Raw genomic sequence first — 24,745 nt, 5'->3', positions numbered from 1 at the left:
TCATTCCTTTCACTTCCTTCCTTTAATTATGAATGTAAATAATTTGACAATTATCATTTTCCTAGTAAGTTCAGTAATCATTTTACTGGAAAACACAATGACTAGAGTATCTAATGCATCTCTGTCTGTATTATTAGGTTTCTAAATATTTTATATGAGTCACTCCATGTTTGCTTTTTAATTTCATTTTGTCTTCTCATATGATTGTACTTTAAAGCCATAAAATTGTGTTGTTTTATAGAAATACAAGAGGCCAATATCTCTTTCATTTAAAAAAAAAAAAGTACCAGATTCAATGATAATGCACTGTCATTAATGTCTCATTGTTTTGGTGTCCCAATGGTCATATTTCCAGCCTGCTGATTGACAAAGGCACATAATTAAATAGCAAACTTGCAGAAACTGAATATTACGAAGCTGAACAGAATACAACATAACGTCCCAAAGTAAGTCTCAAATTTTTTCTATAACTTCTTTTATCATGTTTATTAGAAAATCAGACTCATATTAACATTTGGAGTACCACAGTGAGGTAGAAATCACACCTATAAATAAAGGTTAATCTGCATCTCAGATATATTTTATTATTTGAAATTTGAAAATGAATAGCTATATTTAATTATACTTAGAATAATTTTTTAAATTTACTAAATAATTTGCATTTCTAGATTATATGTATGCTATTTTTTAAACAGAATGGGTTATAATATAAAAATGTGTTTGAAAGGAACTCTACTTCTCTTATTATTGTTGGTCAAAATGAAAGCATTATTACCTTCTAAAGGAAAGTCACATACTTAGAAACATAAAACATTCTCTCCTATTAGACTTTTAGATAGGTAAACTTGTCAATAACTCATGCTTCTTTCTTTCTTTCTTTTCTTTTCTTTTCTTTTTTTTTTTTTTTTTTTTTTTTTTGAGATGGAGTCTAGTTCTGTTGCCAGGCGCCAGGCTGGAGTGCAGTGGCATGATCTTGGCTCACTGCAACCTCCACTTCCCGGGTTCCAGCAATTCTCCTGCCTCAGCCTCTTGAGTAGCTGGGACCACAGGTGCATGCCACCACACCCAGCTAATTTTTGCATTTTTTAGTAGAGACAGGGTTTCGCCATGGTCTCGATCTCTTGACCTCGTGATCCACCCGCCTCAGCCTCCCAAACTGTTGGGATTACAGGCTTGAGCCACCGCGCCTGGCCAATAACCCATGTTTCTAATAATATATGCATCCTAAAGGTATTGTCAGTAAAACTCAAGCCTGTAAACTAGCTTGGAAACCCTCATTCTAAGGTTTTTAAGATTCTACTTCTCTTTCCTAATCAAGTTAATAATACAAATGTAGAACACAACGTTCATTTTTGTTTCCTTCTTTTTTTAGCTGAATTATCTGTGATCGTGAGAAAGAAAGACAATTCAGATAAATTAAACAAAACATTTTTAGGGCACTATTTTTAAGTCTGTTAGAGAAAAAAAAAAAAAAAAACCTTATTGGGTTTACAGAGACAAGCAACCTACTTGAGATTTTTGTACTTTTTCTGTTTCATTGCTGACGTGATTAAAAGCTCAGAACCAATCATCAGGGAGGAGCAAAGGAGGAAAGGTCAGAGAAACCCTTTATTATTAATATTACTGGAATTCACACTGTACTATCATATTCTTATTTTGATTAAAATTAGCGATGCTAATGTAAATAAGTCATGAATGACCTATTTTTTAAATCAACTAAAAAGAAATAATAGAAAACTAAAATAATATATTTTATGAGAAACGTGGAGACAGTATTTTGATCAAGTTTCATAGGTAAAACAGAAAAATGGGGCGAGGCGGGGATCACAGAAATGACTCTATGAACTCTGGTTTGCCAGAAGGTAAATAAATCCGATGATTTACTACTTGGAATAGGAGGGAAAAAAAAAACAAAAAAACAAAAGAAAAACAAGAAACCTTCAAATCCAAAGTTTTGTTGCTGCTGTTGTTATTTGTTTTTTCTCTTTGTTATTCTGTGCATAATAAAAGGTAGCAAAGGTTTAGCTTCTTTATGCCGTGCCTCTGCAGTACTTTCTGCATTTTCTTTTGCCCCTTCTGTCATTCACTCTTTTGTTGCTCTGCCTCCTGAAGTTAATGTTTCCCTCTTATCCATTAAGCAAATGTTATCTATATGATCCTATATCTCAGTACTCTGTTTATATCTCTTTAATAGTAAACACTACATTGTGTTTTACTTTAATATATTACATTTGTCTTTCCCATGATGCTTTCATGTCCTTGAGGTTATCTTTTTTTTTTAATTGCAGTTTAGGTTTTGGGGTACATGTGAAGAACATGCAAGATGGTTGCATAGGTACACACATGGCAGTGTGATTTGCTGCCTTCCTCTCCTTCACCTATATCTGGCATTTCTTCCCATGCTATCTCTCCCCACCCTCCGTCCCTCCCCCATTTCCCCCCAACAGACCCCAGTGTGTAGTGCTCCCCTCCCTGTGTCCATGTGTTCTCATTGTTCAACACCAGCCTATGAGTGAGAACATGCGGTGTTTGATTTTCTGCTCTTGTGTCAGTTTGCTGAGAATGATGGTTTCCAGGTTCATCCATGTCCCTACAAAGGACACAAAGGCATTGCTTTTGATGGCTGCATAATATTCCATGGTATATATGTACCACATTTTCCCTGTCCAGTCTATCATCGATGGGCATTTGGGTTGGTTCCAGGTCTTTGCTATTGTAAACAGTGCTGCAATGAACATTCATGTGCATGTGTCCTTATAGTAGAATGATTTATAATCCTTTGGATATATAACCAGTAATGGGATTGCAGGGTCAAATGGAATTTCTATTTCTAGGTCCTTGAGGAATCACCACACTATCTTCCACAATGGTTGAACTAATTTACACTCACACCAACAGTGGAAAAGTGTTCCTATTTCTCCACATCCTCTCCAGCATCTGTTGTCTCCAGATTTTTTAATGATCGCCATTCTAACTGGCGTGAGATGGTATCTCAATGCAGTTTTGATTTGCATTTCTCTAATGACCAGTGATGATGAGCATTTTTTCATATGTTTGTTGGCCTCATGTATGTCTTCTTTTGTAAAGCATCTGTTCATATCCTTTGCCAACTTTTGAATGGGCTTGTTTGTTTTTTTCTTGTAGATCTGTTTTAGTTCTTTGTAAATTCTGGATATCAGCCCTTTGTCAGATGGGTAGACTGAAAAAATTTTTTCCCATTCTGTTGGTTGCCGATTCACTCTAATGACTGTTTCTTTTGCCGTGCAGAAGCTGTGGAGTTTGATTAGGTCCCATTTCTCTATTTTGGCTTTTGTTGCCAATGCTTTTGGTGTTTTGGTCATGAAGTCCTTGCCTATGCCTATGTCCTGAATGGTTTTGCCTAGATTTTCTTCTAGAGTTTTTATGGTGTTAGGTCTTATGTTTAAGTCTTTAATCCATCTGGAATTAATTTTAGTGTAAGGCATCAGGAAGGGGTCTAGTTTCTGCTTTCTGCACATGGCTAGCCAGTTTTCCTAACACCATATATTAAACAGGGAATCCTTTCCCCATGGCTTGTTTTTGTCTGGTTTGTCAAAGATCGGATGGCTGTAGATACATTGTGTTGCCTCTGAGGCCTCTTTTCTGTTCCATTGGTCTATATCTCTGTTTTGGTACCAGTACCATGCTGTTTTGATTACTGTAGCCTTGTAGTATAGTTTGAAGTCTGGTAGTGTGATGCCACATGCTTTGTTCTTTTTGCTTAGAATTGACTTGGCTATGTGGGCTCTCTTTTGGTTCCATATGAAGTTTAAGGTGGTTTTTTCCAGTTTTGTGAAGAAGGTCATTGGTAGCTTGATGGGAATAGCTTTGAATATGTAAATTACTTTGGGCAGTATGGCCATTTTCACGATATTGATTCTTCCTAATCATGAACATGGAATGTTTCTCCATCTGTTTGTGTCCTCTCTTATTTCATTGAGCAGTGGCTTGTAGTTCTCCTTGAAGAGGTCCTTTACGTTCCTTGTTAGTTGTATTCCTAGGTATTTTATTCTCTTTGTAGCAATTGTGAATGCTAGGTCGTTCTTGGTTTGTCTCTCTCGAAGTCTGTTATTGGTGTATAGGAATGCTTGTGATTTTTGCACATTGATTTTGTATCCTGAGACTTTGCTTAAGTTGCTTATCAGTTTCAGGAGATTTTGGGCTAAGATGATGGGGTCTTCTAGATAAACAATCATGTCATCTGCAAATAGAGACAATTTGACTTCCTCCTTTCCCATTTGAATGCCCTTTATTTCTTTTTCTTGCCTGATTGCTCTGGCTAGAACTTCCAGTACTATATTGAATAGGAGTGGTGAGAGTGGGCATCCTTGTCTAGTGCCAGATTTCAAAGGGAATGCTTCCAGTTTTTGCCCATTCAGTATGATATTGGCTGTTGGTTTGTCGTAAATAGCTTTTATTATTTTGAGATACGTTCCATCAATACCTAGTTTATTGAGGGTTTTTAGCAGAATCCTTCCCAAATCATTTTATGAGACAAACATCATCCTGATACCAAAACCCGGCAGAGACTCAACAAGAGAAGAAAACTTCAGGCCGATATCCATGATGAACATAGATTCAAAATCTTCAATGAAATACTTGCAAGCTGACTGCAACAGCACATCAAAAAGCTTATCCACCATGATTAAGTAGGCTTCATCCCAGGGATGCAAGGCTAGTTCAACATATGCAAGTCTATAAGCGTAATTCACCACATAAACAGAACCAAAGACAAAAACTACATGATTATCTCAATTGATGCAGAGAAGGCCTTTGACAAAATGATATCTTTTTTATCTTTGCTCCTTCTAATGTCAGAAGAGTGCTTGCCAATTAATAGACTTTCAATATGTGTTTGATGAATGAATGAGTGAACAAACGAATATTCTCTCACTTTTCTGATGTAGTTTTTACCTATTCAATAGCAGCACACCCCCTAGATTAGATCTCAGCAGAACATAAAGTTCCAGGCTGAAGGTTGTTGACATATTCTCTCAGAAAATGGTTATCCCTGAACTTTGAAAGGAATCAGTCCTGTGACCTTGCAGTCATAAGTCCTTGCAGTCCAAAAGACCTCCAGTATATTTTCTTCACTTCTTAAATCTGAGCACAGAAACTGTTTCCTCATACTCATGCTTAGTGCTAAAGATAATATTTAGCAGAAAAACGGCCAATAACTACAGCATATAGCCAGTTCTTACGTTATATTGAGGATGTAGATTAACAATTGATTCTTAGAGACGGCATGCAAAAGAGGAAGGCTGTTAGATTTAGTAAAAGATAAGTTTAAATTTCTTATCAATCAATATTTATCTAACTTATCAATGTTCTATGTAAATACAAAATAATAATTTGGTGCAGAAAAGTGTGTATGCACAGTGTTGAAGCTAATTACTTGCTTTTTGTCACCCAGGCTACAGTGCAGAATAATGGCTCAGCTTCCCAGGAGATTTTCCCACCTCAGCCTCCGCAGGTGTGTAACCATGCCCAGTTAATTTTTTTAAAATAGAGACAGGGTCTCACTATGTTGTCCAGGATGATCTGGAACTCCTGAGCTCAAGCAATCTGCCCACCTCAGCTTCCCAAAGTACTGGGATTACAGGTGTGAGCCACCGTGCCCAGCCAATAATTACTTCATTAGCAAAAGCTAAGATAGATCCTACATATTTTTGTTGAAACGAAAACAAAAATTGCTTAGCTTGAATTGAATGTAAAAGAGACTCAAATTATCTATTACTAAATGCCTCAGATATTTCCTTAAAATTCATATACATATACACAGGATTTTATGTATACATAAGTTATATTTGCAATGAAGAGAAAAAAATTAGACTTACATATTTTAAATCTGAATTATTGCAGTTTAAAGTAAAAATGTCTCATCTCTAACCTACTACAGCAAATTTATTTCAAATCTTAGAAATCTTGCACACAATGTTTTGGTAACACCTACTCTTTGAAGGTAGAATATTTGCAAACTCCAATACATTGAAGAAAAGATAGGTAACCACATGTCTGCAGTGGATTAGATGGAACTTGCTGAAGTCTTGTGTTTTCTCCTCATTTCTATATCGGGATTAAGGATACTTCTGTGAAAAAAAAATTGCATTTCTAAAATCTTAGTGTAGACCAGTCCTTGGAAGAGATTTTTACTTATTGTCTTAATCCTTATTCTTGTAGTACTTCCATATCTTCGACATTATTGCTGAAGTTTTTCTTTTATGTTTTTCAGACTGTCATATAATTCTGCTGTTTATTTTGTGACCAATAACTCCTGACATTTATGATTTAATGTATCAGAGCTACTAGGTCTAAATTAGTGCCAGTATTTCACAATGTTTTTGTATAGTGAAATACCTTTAAATTTGTAGCAACCCTTCAATTATTTCCATGACATAACTGATTATTTTTACTCTGTATATCAATATGTTACAGATTTTAATAGTTCAAGGGACACACAGCAAAAAGAAGTGACATTCATTTTAATTCTGAAAGACTGACTTTATATAGACAATCATAAGTAGAAAATATAGAATAATACTTTGCACTACTGATTCTATTTTGCAATGAGTTCTACTCAGTAGCCCAGACTTCTGAGATGCCTTTTTTTTTTGTAAAGTTGTGTAAGTTTAAAAAATATTGTTGGCTTAATATAATAATAAATTATTCCACTGTATACGCTAATAGCTCTAAATTTAATATAACTAAAAATATAACATAAAGTTGTCACCAAGAAAACTTTTTGGTTCCCACACCTTTGCTCCTTTGTTCATTGCCTCTGATTCCTCTTATTGGTCTTTTTGCTGTCATTTCTTGTTTTCTTGCCAAATTCCATTTCAAGGTAGGTGTTTTCATCTTCTCCCCTTTGATAGCTCTTTATTGACACAACAGAATTTTTGTTAAATATAAAACCACTGGCTTGCCAATTGGCTTCCATCAAATATAACAGGAGGTTACTTTTTCCTGTCATAGGAATTCTCATATTTGTTGAACGGAAGCCCTATTTAAAGTGTAGATTCCAGGTTCTTCACTCCCTGAAATTCTGACTTGATAAGTCAGGCATAGGTTCTGAAATGAGAATTTTTACCATGTACCCAGTTTTTGTTTTCTGGATTTGTAAATGCATCATTCAAAGTAATCCTTTTTAAGGTTTAAGAAAATGTAGCTGTGATGATTCACACAGAAGAAAACCAAGAGCAAAATAACTTGTAAAAAAGGGATTATGTAGAATTACTTATTCACTATGCAGTTCCTTCTATAGTCTTTGATATATATGGATAATGTATAAAAAGCCACAGACACAAAAGATAATATTGGTTATAACTATCAGGTTTATTTCACCATACCTGACTCCTTACCTGAGCGCCTACTTTCATGTTCAAATGGCCACCGTACACTTATCTGTACTGTATCAAACTTAGTATGCTCAAAACCAAACTTTTGAGCCTTCTCCTTCCCTGCTTCAAACATACTCCTACTCCGAAGTTCCGTAGCTCAGTGAATGGCACCCCCGTCAACCCACCTGGCATGAAAATGTTGACTCCTTTCTCTTATGTCCATAAGGCGATTCATTAGCAAATCCTGTTGGTTCAGCTGTCAAAATATATACTAAATGCCACTAGAATATAAGTTCCCTACAAGAAGGAGCTTTGTTTTGTTTGCTGCAATAGGCACATAATAAATATTTTTTGAACCAGTGAATTTATTTACTGTGACAAAAAGGTCTTGCCACATTAACAGATTTACATTCCCTTGTAAGCTTTTAATTATTACAGAAGACATTTTCTAAAAACTTTTCACATAAACTATATATATTGCTTCCATAGCACACAGAAAAACAAATATCTCAGAGTAGTTGACTGATTGTTAATAGTATGCTGGGGAACAAGCCCTAATTTTTGCTGGATAATTGCACATGGATACTCCTCTAGCAATTCAAACTCTATATATCTTTGTCCAATACATTATGACCCTTCCACACACTACAGTTGATATATATTATGTATTTCCTATTTTAAGAAAAAAATAAGACAATCACTGTACTTTTTCTTTTTTTATTTTAAGTTCTGGGATACATGTGCAGGATATGCAGGTTTCTTACATAGGTAAATATGTGCCATTGTGGTTTGCTGCACCCATCAACCCATCACCTAGGTATTCAGCCCTGAATGCATTAGCTATTTATCCTGATGCTCTCCCTTCCCTAGACCCATGACAGGCCGCAGTGTATGATATTCCTCTCCCTGTGTCCATGTGTTCTCATTGTTCAGCTCCCACTTATAAGTGAGAACATGAGTGTTTGGTGTTCTGTTCCTGTGTTAGTTTGCTGAGGATAGTCACTATACTTTCTTTGGCAGAAAATTTCTATTAATCAGTAGGTTATTTTCTGTTTCTATCAATTCCTCACATCTGATGAGTTGCCAACTTCTACCTTCAGAGTGGGTCTCATATTTGTTTCATTTTATTTTTCATATTCTATCCCATTGTCTTGAATTGATTCTCACGATAACTTTCCTGAAGAGTCTCAACAGGCTTCTAACTGGTTTCCCAGTGTCTGGTCTCTTAAAACCTTAATCCATTCTTACAATTGCCCCAAATTAATCCCCCTTTGGAAACTCTGATATAACACAACAGTCTTTTTAAAATCACTCCAGGGATTGCAAAATACATTTAATTCAATCCACCATAATACACTACAGACAAGAGTGGGCCAGATACCCACAAAATAAAGAAGGCCACGAAAACAACTGAAAGCAGCAGAGCAGATTGAGACCCTATTACTCAGAATTACCCAGAAAATGGTTTTAAAAAATCTGTGTATTATTGGAATTCCCTGAATAATTTTTGGAAAGGTTTATGCAAAATTATTTTTGTATCTTTAAGCTATCATGCATTTAACCTTACTACGTCACCAATGTCGGTGGAATTTTTCATTCTTTGGAACTTTTCAAAATGGTAAACAATACCTCAACATGCTACTTCCTCAGAGAGGAAGAATTTCTTTCCCCATGTCAAACCCAACTCTTGTTTTTCAATGTTCTGAAACTTAGCATATGCCTCTTCAATAATCCTCATGCTATAGTTTATTGTTTACATGTTAGTCTCCCCCACAAGATTAGAAATTCCTTGTAGGTAAGAACCATGCCTCATTCACTTCTGTATTTCCTCCACAGAATGTAATAGAACAGATTACACATTGTGGGTTCTCAATAAATATTTGCCGAATGAAATAAGAAAAGGAAATAGCTCCAAATTAGATAAGCCCTAGAAAGTCAGTGTGTCGGTTCAGGATGCTTTATTTTTCTGTGCACTTTTTGCTGCTGCAGTTGGATTTATCCCTCTGCTCTATGTTGCTTTTGCCTTCATTTGGATAAAGATATGTTTGCACAACTTCAAACCAACAATCTACAGATACTTCTACTGTTGCTGATGCTAACTCAGCATTCAGAGGAGTCTTCTGAATACCTATTTACCAAGAGATAAAATCTATGTCTGGCTTGACCCTTGCTCTTGTATTCCTCACTCCTCTTTCCCTCTAGTACCTGTGAGCAGGTACCTAAAAGGAGTTACAGTTCTCTGAGGCAATAGTAATTAGTTATGGAACTCAAGTCCCTTTTGGTTAAGTTTACCATAAAATGTGCATAACACTGTGAGTAAATGCAGTCTTATACGTTCGTTCCCCACTTCCATTCCTCCTTTGACAATACATATTTTTTCAATTTGGTACACAGATAAGAAGCATAGCTGTAATGTCAAAGGAGGAATGGAAGTGGGGAACGAACATAAGACTGCATTTACTCACAACTCAGGAATGGAAAGGCCAATTGATAATATGTAAAGGTATTCAGTCAGCTAACACAATAGCAGCTCTCTACTGAATGTCACTACCTGTTAAAAAAAAAAAAAGCAAATAGTAGCCCTATCACACTAGTTGTTGCAGGATTAACTAAAACAGTGTGTGACAAACATTTTTGTTGAAGAGTTATGTAATAAGGGAAGTATAAAAACTCCAAAAAATCTGTTCTGTAAATTTTATTGTCACTACTGATTTGCAATAATAATAAATATTAATAAGTTTGGTTCAATTGTTCTAGGGTCTACTAGAATTACCAACATTTTCTTTCTTTGGGTGAGGTTACACTTTGATTTTTAAAAATTTATAATGATGAACGTTATAGGAGTTTGAAAGCCAGAATTACACAGAAGGGCTTGGTGTTTCTCTTATTCTATATTAAAGGGTCTAGAACTGTGCAGCTACTATCAACACTGGTCTTGTGCTCCACCTAAAAGTGTGATTATTTTTTCAATTGTTTTGCACAGTCCAGAACCCTAGAATTGGCACAAGTCACGAGCAATGGAAGAGAATGACACAGAAGATTCCTAAATCTTAGGTTCTATAGGCATGCTGGAAACATCCTAGGCTCAGGTGGGGATAAGTCTGTCCCTTTTTATTATACAAAGTACAGAGTCATAGCAACATTCTGTCACAGATGTCTCACCTCATTTGGGACACAGATCCTTAAGTATTTGCTTAGACTTTTTATTATAAAAACGACAAAGAATTATTCTGAAACAAAAAGAGTTTAAGTAAGGGTCTTGCAAATTACACATTCTTCTCGGTTATTGCAGAAATACAGTATATCATTTAAAGAAATCTTGGTGCATCTTACTTGAGAAAACAAAATAACAAAAAACTACCAAAGTTCGTAAATTTCATTTTGCTTTTCTTGAGAAGAGCAATATAATCTCATGGTATAAATCGCTTAGTAATGTCAAGGATATCTCAGTGCTGGGGAAAGATTTTCAAATGGTCTTTCATAATCATTACTAGAATATCTATAAAACAGATGATGTGTAAGTTACTGAAGATATAAAACAAAATAATCAAAAACACAATTCAAATTACTGAAGTTTTATTTTAAATAGTTATATAGAAGAAATTTAAAGCCTGCAATGCTTAATTTCAAAAAATGTACTTATCCAAAGGAGATAGAGAAACAAAAAACTTTTCAAAAAATCAATGAATCTAGGAGTTGTTTTTTTTTAAAAGATCAACAAAATACATAGACCACCAGCCAGACTAATAAAGAAGAAAAGAGAGAAGAATCAAATAGTTGCAACAAAAGATGATAAAAGGCATATCACCACCGATCCCACAGAAATACAAACTACCATCAGACAATATTATAAACACCTCTATGCAAATAAACCAGATAATCAAGAAGAAATGGATAAATTCCTGGACACTTACACCGTCCCAAGAAAGAACTCGAATTACTGAATAGACCAATAGCAATGTCTGAAGTTGAGGCAGCAATTAATAGCCAACCAACCAAAACAAGTCCAGGACTAGACGAGTTGACAGCCAAAATCTACCAGAGGCACAACGAGGAGATGGTACTATTCCTTCTGAAACTATTCCAAACAATACAAAAAGAGGGAATCCTCCCTAACTCATTTTATGAGAGCAACATCATCCTGATTCCAAAACCCAGCAGAAACATAACTAAAAAAGAAAATTTCAGACCAATATCCATGATTAACGTCGATGTGAAAATCCTCAATAAAATACTAGCAAACCAAATCCAACAGCACGTTAAAAAGCTTATCCAATACGATCAAGTTGGCTTCATCCCTGGGATGCAAGGCTGGTTTAACATATGCAAATCAATAAATGTAATCCATCACATAAACAGAACCAAAGACAAAAACCACATGATCATCTCAATAGATGCAGAGAAGGACTTCAACAAAATTCAACAGGCTATTATGCTAAGACTCTCAATAAATTAGGTATTGATGGAATGTATCTCAAAATAATAAGAGCTATTTATGACAAACCAACAGCCAATATTGCTCTGAATGGGCAAAAACTGGAAGCATTCCCTTTGAAAACAGGCACAAGACAAGGATGCCCTCTCTCACCACTCCTATTCAACATAGTACTGGAAGTTCTAGCCAGGGCAATCAGGCAAGAAAAAGATATAAAGCATATTTAGTTAGGAAAAGAGGAAGTCAAATTGTCTATTTGCAGACAACATGACTGTATATTTAGAAGACCCCAAATCTCTTTAAGCTGATAAGCAACTTCAGCAAAGTCTTAGGACACAAAATCAATGTGCAAAAATCACAAGCATTCTTATACACCAGTAACGGACAAACAGAGAGCCAAATCATGAGTGAACTCCCATTCACAATTGCTGCAAAGAGAATAAAATACCTAGAAGTACAACTAACAAGGGATGTGAAGGACCTCTTCAAGGAGAACGACAAATCACTGCTCAAGGAAATAAGGGAGGACACAAACAGATGGAAAAACATTCCATGCTCATGGATAGGAAGAAAGAATATTGGGAAAATGGCTATACTGCCCAAAGTAATTTACAGATTCAATGCTATCCCCATCAAGCTATCATTGACTTTCTTCACAGAATTGGGAAAAAAAAACACCTCAAATTTTATGTGGAACCAAAAAAGAGCCTGAATAGCCAAGATAATCCTAAGTAAAAACAAACAAACAAACAAAAACCACACAAAACAAAACAAAACAAAAACCAAGAACAATACAAAAAACAACCTGTAGGCATCATGCTACCTGACTTCAAACTACACTACTACAAGGCTACAGTAATCAAAACAGCATGGTACAGGTACCAAAACAGTGATATAGACCAATGGAACAGAACAAAGGCCTCAGAAATAATGCCACACATCTACAGCCATCTGATCTTTGACAAATCTGACAAAAACTAAAATGGTATGCTATCACAGTACATAAGGGAGTAGTGATTTAAAGCAGGCATTCCAAGAGAACTCCAATGAAAATGTGTTGTGTGCTGAGCAGGAGCCAGCCATAGGAGGATCAGCAATTGTGAAAACTCTAGAGCAGGCATATATTGTTTAGGGAAACACTGTATTCTGTTCAAGAAAGTATTGTCAAGGAATATTGTCTGTTCAGGGAAAAGAAATTATGCTACAATGATCAATCACCCAAGGGATACACCTTCTTGCATGGCTGTTAATTCAAGGACTTATTCATCTTTAATATATTTATCATTTTTACTTCTGTAAAGGTTATAGTTCATTTATTCAGGGAATAGTTGAAAATAGGTCTTGAATTTGGGAAACTCAAGGCCTTCTGTCCAGTTTTTAGCATTTTAAATATCTGGAAGATACTTTCTCAATCCTGCATGAAAAATTAGGGTATATTAATTATATTATTCATATCATCCAATCCCCAAACTGTGTGTGTACATGTCTGAGGTATGCACACATTTTTATTTATATGTTTTTAAGTTCTTAAATTTTTATTCTCCCCTTTTTCTCTAAGATGATTTGGCTTCTTGTTATAAAGTTCATTATGCCTGGGGGAAAAAATAACACATACATTTGCAAACTAGGGAAATCTGCTGATTTTCAGGAATCTCTGAGTCACCATCACCCTCTCTGATGATTTCAAAGAACGAGGTTCTCTCTAGGTTTTTCTGTGTCCAAAGTGTAAATCTAGCCCAAGCACATAAATTTTTTAATAATTATGAAGTTATTTTCCTGAACCAGCTGGTAAGATTTGTTAACGTATTTTTATCTTCAGTCTATGTAAAATTGGAAAACTTTTGTATAAAGTATTGTAATTGAGGAGGTTAAGTTTTTATCTATTTTTAATAATGAAAAGTTAGTTCAGTTGCATGCAATCACAAAATGGTTTCTTAAGCATTTAATCATACCTCCATACCCCTGCCCAGAAAGATTAGCACAGTCTTCACATTTTAAGAAAGACAAATTATCTTCAAAATAGTATTTATGAGCAATATGGTTATCTACCAAAGTGGCTGACTCATCAGGTTCATTCCAAATTGATTAATTAAATTATTAAAGCCAGTGGCTTTTTGACCCCATTTCTAGCAGTGTAGTGATAAAATCAAGGTCTCACATGGTTACAAACCATGTGCCTTATAAATTCATTTTAGAATCACTGAATAGGAATAAAAGCTCACTAAGAATCTAGAAAAGGATATTACAATGTTTAATCATTATTGTATTTCCATTGTGAACTAGGAATAGCAAATAAAAGCTTCTAAGCTGTTCCACAGATTTAGAAATTTTGAAGTGTGTTACCATGCCAACCTGTAGGGAAATGTTCACTGAAATTTGCTAAGGGCTGACCTGGGGTTAATGTAGCAACTTCATTGATTATGTGAATGAAATAAATGTTATTTAAAATAAATTTTCAGGTGAGAATGTTTAGAAAGTTGTTGAATATTTAGAAAAAAGTGGGGATTTAGTTGAAAAATGGAAAACATTGTTTCTTAGATCTCAAATTTTTAATCTTTGAGTTCCAGAGTGAGATCAAAATATAATGTAGAAGCTCAAATGAGAAATGGCTTGGACTACAGTGATTCACTGAAACCCCAATCTGTAACTAATCATAAGAATGATTATAGTAAAAAACATGTAAAATATTGGAAAATATTAATAAAGCTATGGCATACAAGATTCTTGCATATATGTTCCAGGAAAGATATAATTAAAACATCTTAAAGAAAACTTGAGGCTGGGTGCAGTGTTTCATGCCTGTAATCCTACCACTTTGGGAGGCCAAGTTGGGTGGATTGCCTGAGCTCAGGAGTTCAAGACCAGCCTAAGTAACAGGGTGAAATCCCACCTCAACTAAAAATGTAAAAAATTAGCCAGGCATAATTGTGCATAACTGAAGTCCCAGCTACTGGGGAGACTGAGGCAGGAGAACCTGGAAGTTGGAGGTTGCAGAGAACTGAGATGGTGCCACTGCACTCCAGCCTGGTTGACAAAGCAAGACTATGTCTCAAGAAAAAAAAAAAGAAAAGGAAATAAAAAAAACGAAAAAGAAAAATTGCTTCTGAAATTTAAATATTTAGCAAAATAAAAGCAGCCAGTTTTTCCAATATGTATTCTTTCTTTCTCTTTCTTCCTTTTCCTTCATTTACTCTATTTATTTTTTTCTTTCTTTCTTGTACAGCACATAGAAAGCTCCTGGAAGTAATTATCTGGAGAATTTGGATTATGTTCTTTATTGTCAGTTTGTATGTTTGTTTGTTTTCATTAAAAGGAGTGCCATTAGATGAGCCAAAACAGGATGGATGCAAAGCCCAGTGTGAAAACCTTCTCTAGTCTTTCCCCTTTTGTATTTATTCTCTGCATTATCCTCAAAACGCTCTCATGGAAAATGCAAGCCAGTGATGGCACTCTTTAAAATCCTTTAATGGCTCCGGTTCCCCCTAAACAACGTCAAAGCCTAGATCTTAAGAACTGTACACAAGGTCTTTATGGCCAATCCTTATCTACTGCTTCAGCCTCATTTCCAGACTCTCCTCATCTGCACTTACGTTAGAGTTACCCAATGCCTAACATTTTCTTCATAGCTCATTCTATTTCACGCCTCTTTGATTTTGCTTATGTTGTTTCCTCTGCTTAGAACATCCTTACCCAATTTTCTTCACCTGGGTAACTTGAATTCATCTATTAAAATTCAGTTTAGGTGTCATCTCCTCCTGTAACTCTCTCTAATCCCCCAGTGGAGCTAAGTGTTCTTCTCAAATACTTCGACTACATTCTGTGTACCCATCTGTCATAGCAGCACTTACCACATCATTTTGAAAGTATGTGTGTATGTGTCTGTCTTTCAAAAAGAGTACAGGTTCCTTGGATTCTATTACCTTTGTACCCACAATCCTAGCACAATAATTGGCACAAAGGCTCTTAATATTATCAATTACCTCTATTCTCAGAGACCCAAGTTGGAATGATATACCTATCAGCTTATCTTAGTGGTATGGATTCCTTCGAATTCTCTTGTTTGGAGTCTATGCAAGTTAAAAATGCTTCTAACTATTGTATAGTTTCAGTGACAGAGACCTTACTATCTCCCAACTCCCTCTGTAGTTAGGTTGATACAGTATGATTGATTTGGGCCAAACAGGGACTGACAAGTGTTAATTTTTGGCAAAAGTAGTTAAGAGCCAGTATGCTGCTTCTAGTTCACTTCAGAGGCTGTGCAACAAACTTTATCCCAAAACGTAAGTCAAAACAACAAAAATGTATTATGTCAAAGGTTCTGAATGGTCAGGAATCTGCAAGAAGCCTGGCTGAATAGTTCCATCTCAGTGTCTCTTACTAAGATGCAGTCAAGCTGCGGAGGGGTGGGGAAGCGGTGCTGCTGTAGTCATCTCAAGACTCAACCTGGTCTAAAGAATTTGCTTCCAAGCTCACACATGAGGTTGTTAACAGACGGTATTTCCTCTCTGGCTGCTGGCTGGAGATTTTCACTCCAGCCAACAGCTGCTCACCACAAGGCAGCTTACTTCCTCCAGAAGAGATCCAAGAGCTAGAGAGAAAGTGAGTACTTGAGCCAGAAGCTATAAGGTTTTGTTATGTAATCTTGAAAGTGACATTGTTTCACTGTTGCTATAAGCTATTGGTCACCCAGACCAATTCTGGGATAATATGGAAAGGAACCGCATGATGGTGTGACTACCAGGAAGTGGGGGTTGGGGGTGGGTGGTTGTCATTGGAAACCATACTGGAAACTGATTACCACAGAGTCCACCTTTTTGAGATGGTGAACAAAATGTGGAGGCTGCCTGAACCATAATTCATTGGATAAAATAGACTCTTGAAACAACCTTAGATGTTACATGAGCAAGACATTAACTTTTGTGGTACTAAGCCAATGAAAATGCAGGGTTTCTTTGCTGCTCTGGCATAGTCTCACTATTCAGAACAATAGCAGTCCACATGGATTTCTGTCTACAGAAAAAGACCATAATAACTGAAATTTTCAGGACTTGTGAGAATAAACTCTTACTGTAAATTAAAACATTGAAATTATTTTATGTTTAACAAGTTTATGAAGTGTGGTAATATGACTTTTTCCTCGGAGTTTTGACAAAATCAGATATCAAAGAAAGCATAGCTGAAAACCAGTAAACGGTAATTATATGCCTTATCCTGGCCTCTTGAAATACAGGAAATTTGCAAGCTTTTTCCAAGCTGACATACAACCACTTGGTTTTTCTGTGTGTCCAGGCTTTTCTTCCACAGTGATTTTAAATCACTTCAAGCATATGAGTTTTTTCATTAAAAAAGCTCTACCTCATAATGTTGTTGTGAAGAATAACTGAGACAGAATATAGAAAGCATATCTTCTGAAGAGTAAAATACTATATAAATATTAAACATTGTTCTCATGTGTTTAATGTTGAATGTAAATTATGGGTAAAGGCCCAATAATAATAATCTCTAAACAGGAATAAAGATGTAGTCATTTATTTTTAGCAATTTGTTTTTTGTTCATGAAGGAACAGTTTTTCGGGCAAGAAATTTAATGTTATTTTAAATATCCATTTAATCCATTTACTTGGTTAAGAGATCACTTCTCATTGTGTGAACAAAAAGGTGAAATGAACAAATTTTATCCTCAGAGTCAGCAATTCAAAAGACTGGCCATATGTGTCACGCGCTTCATCCAATAGCATCTCAAAGTGTTCCAGAGTCAGTGTCTGAAGGTCATTTCATGTCTGATGTGACAGGTAATGCCTCTTTGTACCTATAGAACATTATTCTGCTCCAGGAACACTATCAGGTGATACAGAAATTGACCTATTAAGGCCAGGAGCAGTGGGTCATGCTTGTAATCCCAGCACTTTGGGAGGCTGACGTGGGTGGATCACAAGGTAACAAGTTCAAGACCAGCCTGGCCAAGATAGTGAAACCTTGTCTCTACTAAAAAAAAAAAAAAAAAAATTAGCCAGGTATGGTGGCATATGCCTGTAATCCCAGCAACTTGGGAGGCTGGGGCAGGAAAATAGCTTGAAGCCGGGAGGTGGAGGTTACAGTGAGCCGAGTTTGCGCCACTGCACCCCAGCCTGGGTTACAGAGCACGACTCCTTCTCAAAAAATTAATAAATAAATAAATAAACTGATCTATTTAATTAAATCAATGGCAACATTATTTGTTTAAATAAATACTATTTCTTTGAAAATGCACGAAGCAAAAGAAAAATAAACAAGTATCTTTAGATTATATAAGGTTTTAAATGTTTAGGCCCTCAGCCTCAAATTGTCTCTAAAGATAGCACTTTCAATAACAAAATAACCCTTGGCCTCAATTGCCTAACATTTTTTTTTTCCAGTGAGTCACCCCCCTGAACAGGTAAAAGCATTTTTGGCAGCACCTATTTTACCTTGAAATTTTCTCTTGTAAAGTAACCCTAGCCTGACCTTGATTAGCTTATCAAATGAGCTCATCCTCAGAGCTGAAGAACTGTAGTCTATCAGAAAAATAGCATGGCAACATGCCCAAACAACTCCGTAAATTGTCTAGAGGGCACATCTCAGTATCTCCTCCTCTTCCCTGTGCTTCTCCAGTCAGGGTTAGAAGCTACGGAAACAGGCAGGATGAAGCAATGGAATAAACACGGAACACAGAATTTGTTAAATCCATATTTGAAACCTAGTGCTACTATTTATTGTCTGACTAAACTTTTGAGTAAGTTAATATTGCTCTTTGAAATTCATTTTTCTTATTTGTAAAAGCTATTAATCTTTTCATTATAAGTTTGTTGTAAGGCATCAACAGAGTATATGTAAGTAGAGCCTGACACAGAGGACCTAGCATATAGTACTCAGTAAATACTCATCATTTTCCTTTGCAGTGAGAAAAGGAACTGGAGAAAATACCCTCAGTTCCACCAATCACATGTCATTGACTGAACCATACCAGTGAACCATTACTTAATAAAGCCAGCATTCCTTAGGATGTAGATGATGTCAAAATGCTATAAGAAAAAAACATGGAAGGGTCTTCTTTCACTAGCTAAATAACATCAGCAGTGGATGTTTCTGAGCTGGGTGAGAATATGAAGACTTTGGGATGCTAACACAGCTGCAGTGCCTAACAATTTTCAAATACAATCTAAAATACAAATTAATGAAAATTAATATAAAAATACATTATACAATTTATTATGCAAGCACTACTAAAATCAAGACAGTTTTCTAAAAACTGGAGCATTGTGTTTGTATTTAAATTTTAGATTTGATCTCTCAAAAATTGCTTTTTTTTATCTCATTTTCCAAATATACTTTTTCAAATACAGAAAGAACTCATTACATTTAAATTATCAGTTGAACATGGTACTCTCATTATTGTCTGTCCATGATAAATGTTGCTGTTCTGTATGAAATAGCTATCTTAAAAGTTATCATTGGGATTTTAAGTCAAAGATATAATTTATTTTACTAAATAAAACTAAGCAATAAGATTTTAGCAAAAATGCATAGGTATCAGTTTCTTATTCAGATAAGCATTTTTGCATTCTACAACTAAAATGTACAATAAGTTTAAAGCTTAATATTTAAAATTACCTTTTAGAGTCACTATTCATGATTTATATTGAGTCTTGGCAGAGCTGAGTGATGTGTTATTTCTACTTCTAAAAAGAGGCTAGAAACTCATTTTTGCTTCCTGTGTAGGAAAGGATAGGTTTACAAACACCCACAAAACTAAAATGGGCATTAGGAGAAGCAGAAAATAAATGTGCCTAGCCTTAAGAGTAGCATGAACTTGCAACTCTACCACTTACATATATGACAGAAGATTAAGCCTGTAGGAAGCAACCCTATTACAAATATTTTCCCATTCCACACACCTAATTTGGATAAACTATTATTGGGTAAATTATTTAATGGACAAATGGACAATGTATTTTAACTATGAATACTTCACTATATAGTTTAACAATGTCTGGGTTAAATTAATATATTACCAGTGTGTGTGTTATTTAAAACATTAGAAGTGATAGGCCAGCCTATTAACAACTCAAAACCTCTAAACGAATGGGAACCAATGCAGGCAAATTTAAGCTGTGAAAACAAGCAAACTATTCCAATAGTTAGAAATGGCTTTCATGAGAAGGCAACAAGGCAAGGTTAAGTAATCAGTATGAAAGGGATGGGTGGGTGGAGTTACTGTGAAAAAGGAGAGTAACATGTGCCAACACCATTTTATTCACACCTTTTAGGAAAATATGTAATTAAGGAAAAGGCTGGGGCAGAGGCTACAAAGAGCTACAGAGATACAGACTGGCCATGACGGCAGAAGCTGGCTATAAACCACATCACAAAAAGTTCAGTCATGAAAATTAAGAGATAAAAATTGACATTAATTAGTGTCTATGTGTCAAAAAAGTATGCATGTGCCTGAGTTCCTTTACATGTCCTATCTGCATATTACATCCTGATATTATTTCTACGATGCAGGCATTATCGATCTTAATTTGTAATTATAAAAAAATTGACTTGGATAGTTCAATAACTTGCTAATGGCACACAAGAAGCGAGAAGCATAACTGAACTGATGTGGACATTTATTACAGGTTTCCCATTTTTCATATGGAGACAATAACAGATATGATAGAAGCATACCAGGTGAAACTTATGATATCTTTGAATGCAGATATAAGAGGTGGAAAATTGATCATTTTCCCTAGTTACTTAATGCTTGAACTGACTAGAACACTTTTCTCCCCCAAATTTTCACTCAAGAAATCAGGAGCAAAAATTAACATCATTTACATTTCTTTATATTTCCCCAATGCTTCCCCCTGATATACACATTAATTTAAAAAAATACTAGTGCTTAAAATGCACTAAGTGAATAAGTTGCTACATCTACTTAGCTGTAATAGAAGACACAGTTAGGAATAGTTAATAGGTGGCATTATTTTAAAGATACTGAAAAAATACTCCTTCCGAAAAGAACCTTACCCCATGCTCCTTCCCTGCAACTTAAAATTCCACAATAAACATGCTTACAGCTTTTCACTGGAAAGTAAATACTCCTAAAATTCCATTTAAATCTTTATTCCTCAGGAAACTGCTTTCCATCTCTGGAAGGAGTCTATGAGAGTGGAGAGGGGGCATAATGATAGAGAGGGATCCTGAGGAGAAGAAAAAGAGATGAGGACAATCAAGACTGTGTCATGCTACTCATAGCATATCCAATTACATCACTTCAGGAAAGGACACTGTAAGGAAAATGACTTCTAACATATGGCATTATATTTGTAAGCCCCAAAAGACTGAGATTTTCCAAGTAGTTAGTTATATGAAAGTATCAGTGGTGACTGAGCCTGAAGGCTCAGTGATTACATCTGCTGCCTACCCTCTTGGTATTTCACCTTCATACTTAATGTTACATCTTTATTTTGCATAAATCACGTGACATCCTGTCCTACCACTCTATGTGTAAAATTACTTATACCAGAGAGGCAAAAAAAAAAAAAAAAATTCTCAATCTAATTCATTTTGCAAGTTTGACAGTGACATCAAAGAGCAGGAAATTGTCTGTGAGTAACGACACTACTCATTTGTTTAAATGTCAAACCTAAACCTCATCAACTTTCAGGAAGTATGGCAGAAAAGAATGAGTTTCAGTTCAAACAGAGAGGATTTCAGTGTTACTCAGTCCTGAGGAAAATAGCTGTCAGTTTCTTGAGAGCAGAGTGCTTTGAGAAAATCTTTTTAGGCTGAATGGAATTGGCCATTTCAGCACTTGGGGCTGTGGATAGTGCTATCTTCCTTGACATTATGAAACAAGTAGCCTTACTGTAGAGGTGTTTCTTTCTTGAAACTAAAACTTCCCAGGCTAGCAAACATGTAACTCTAAACTATGCAATTATGTTATGGAGACTGTTCATTACAAGGCCTGTGCAAAGTAAACATGCAATAATGGCAAAGAAGAGCACATTTTATCACAAAGATTCAACCTAAAATTAAAATAAGGAAGGCAAATAGTTGCTGTTTATAGCTATTCATAAAAAAAAAAATACTGCTTCTCTGGACAGATTTTTTTGGTGAAGAGAATGATAGTGCCATTAACCCCTCATTGTACTTTATTGGCAGTGGGCATTGATGCAGGGGAGAACAGAAACACATCCAATAAGCTTGCAGACAATCAGAAGCAGAGAATCTATTTTCTATATGCTTTCTAGCTCTAGAGTGGAATAACAATGGAGAATTCTGGATCTGAGGTCAGAAGAAATGGAACTGAATCTAAATTATGTCCCTTAATATGTCATTTTATTTCTCTAAGTCTTGTTTCTTCTGCCTAATGTGGGTTATGTTGATGTTTAAAGGAGAGAATGTAAATGAAGGGATCTGGCACACAATAGGTACTCAATATATGTTCAATTTTGATTATTCACTTTTTAATAAGTGTTGTCATAATGTAGTAAAATGTTGCTATGCTGGTAGCCATGTGTCTTAAGAGATGTAATCTTAAGGATGTGTAACAAGAAGAAGGAAAGCAAGATTGCAATTATTATCAGCAGACATATGCTTATAGCAACAGTTCTAATCATGTGTATTTCCTCTTTTGTTTCAGTTTGTTAGCATCCTAAAAAGATTTCCTTGAAACAGTCTAAAAATAATATTTTAAAATGTACTAAAGCTCTCAGAGGTTTCTTGTCTCCTCAAATAATATTGTACCAACTCTCTGGAGAATTACTCTCATTCACAAACTATCATCTATTCTGCCTGCTGAGTTGGTGAGAGACTACTCTGGTTGCTTTCTACCCAGACCAACACACTTGGGAGAGAAGATAAAAATCAGATGAATGCTGAAAGCTTGATAACTTCCTTGTCAGTCTCCACTGAAGCCACAAGTTCTTTGCTTTTGACTGCAAAGCCTCCCAGCCTATCTCACCTCACTCACCTTCTTCCACTGTTACAACTGAAAATCAAGAGCAACTCCTAGCCTCCTCCATCTCCTGTCGTTTTCAGCAGAGACTTCCTCCACACTGCCCTCTGCATGTGAAAAGTCTCCCAGCCTTCTACTCTTCATTCATCAAGGTACACTCTCCTTCCATTCACAATTTATTTCAAGTTATTCTTCCCTTCCAAAGCCTCTTTTCTTGAGGAAGATTCCCCCTGCCCTGACACATTCCATCATCGCAGTCACTATGTTCCCATCTCACACCCTCCCCAACCCTTAGAAACTGTTCTGGGGGAGGGGGGTGGGGTCCAGAAAACGTGTTTGCATACAGACCTAGACAGGGACAAATAGCCCAGCATTAAGCTTCATCTCATCTTTGGGGAAAACAAAACAACAACAACAACAAACAGTTGACACGAATCATTCCTGAGCCCCGCAACAAGCAGACTGAAAACAACAAAACAAAACAATATTTGGCTGAATGGGTGTTTGAATGAATGGATGGATGGATGGATGATTGAGATCTCTGTGGTATTTCTCTCCCATGCCCCTCCTTCTTCTTGCTCCAGGCATGGTTTCTGTTTAATTCAGCTTCAATGAGTGAGTGCAGTTCCCTGCTTTGCCTCCGTCTCTACTCCCTGCTGGTTCATTACCATCTCTTAACTTGAGGCTAAACCTCCTCACCATAGGGCAATGCCACCTAGCTCAGAAATGCTTTGTGACTTCCACAGCCAAAGAGAGCTTGCTCCTTAGGGATGCAGCTTTGCATTCTGCAAGCTCTGCCTCTTTCGACACCCCCCCACCAAGCACGCAGCCAGGGTACACAAAGGGATGACTGATTCCTCCCCTCATTCAACAAAATCCACCTGGAGATCCCTGTCGTGGCCCCTCTTCCTGCGCTTGTAATCTAGGTGCTCCGAAAAAGAAACACGGTTTTCCCCTCCTTCCAGCAGAACAGGGAATAACCCATTCCAGAACTCGGTCCTGGTTTGGAAAATCAGAAAACTTTATATTTTCTTTAATTAGAAAACCCCACCCGAGAGCAGCGACCTCTTTGTTTGCTTCCCTGGGGGAGGGAGGGGTCTCTATGGAGCCTTCGCAGCCCGCAGCGGAGGGGAGGTGACAGCCCCCGGGAGGGCTGCCCGGGAGGAGACTCACCCAGGACGTTCCCAATGAGAGCCACGACGAACACGATGATGTACCCGGCGATCAGGACCCATTCATATTCTTTCGGGTGCAGGTATTCCCTCCACAGGTACCGCAGGAATTCCTCGTCGTCATAGTCGGTGGGGTTTAAAAAGGGCTCTTGAGTTGCATTCAGCTCCGAGGCAGATGACCAGTTGCGACAAGGGGGGCAGTCCTCCAATTCGGTGCCGGACATCACGGGCTCGAGTCCGGTTCTGCTCAGTGCTGCAAGCTGCTCTCTGCCTGCCCCATGAGCACCGGGGATGTGCGGTGGGAAAGGCTGCGCGAAGAGGCGAGAAGGGGCTCCCGAGCAGAAAATGACGTGAAAAGTTCCTGAGCCAATGCCTCCGGAGTCTTCTGCCGGGCAACTTCTGCGGCGGCTTTGCTGTCTTGATGGGCGATGTTGCACCGCGAAGAGAGGCAGCTCAGGAACTAGGCACTGGGCACTGGAGGCTGCAGCAATGACACCGGGAGGAGAAAGCTACCTCCGGCTCAGCTGAAGCTCAATTACTCCTCATTCCAGCACTCAGCCGCAGCACACAGCTTCCTCCCGCGCTGAGGGAGAGCTGAAGCTGAAAAAAAAAAAAAAAAAAAAAAAAAAAGTAATGAAAACTAATTTCATCTGTGTCTGGGAGGAGTTACTAAATCCCTTTTTCTATTTATTTTCTCTTTGTTTACGTGCACTTATTATAAACCATGCACAGACATGCATCCGTCTGTGGATATGACAAAAATGTCAACATACGGTTGATACAGAGCGTGATGATACATTTGTCTTTGTAAAGCAAATAT

The 24,745-nt window shown here is 36.7% G+C and overlaps 1 protein-coding gene across 1 annotated transcript in view; it reads right to left on the bottom strand.

The window, feature by feature from the left end:
- The window catches only part of HCRTR2 (hypocretin receptor 2), a 110,521-nt gene extending 85,980 nt beyond the window's left edge, over positions 1–24,541 (bottom strand). Inside the window, exon 1 of the mRNA XM_032299743.1 lies at positions 23,927–24,541. Within this exon, the coding sequence (XP_032155634.1) occupies positions 23,927–24,149 (223 nt within the window). The 5' untranslated portion in view covers positions 24,150–24,541. The remainder of the gene's footprint in view (positions 1–23,926) is intronic.
- Positions 24,542–24,745: the final 204 nt, after the last annotated feature.

This window comes from Sapajus apella, unplaced genomic scaffold (assembly GCF_009761245.1).
Source record: "Sapajus apella isolate SASKATOON/1434 unplaced genomic scaffold, GSC_monkey_1.0 scaffold41, whole genome shotgun sequence".
Classification (NCBI taxonomy): domain Eukaryota; kingdom Metazoa; phylum Chordata; class Mammalia; order Primates; family Cebidae; genus Sapajus; species Sapajus apella.
The sequence above is the reverse complement of the archived record's forward strand: the minus strand, read 5'-3'. Positions and strand labels throughout refer to the sequence as shown.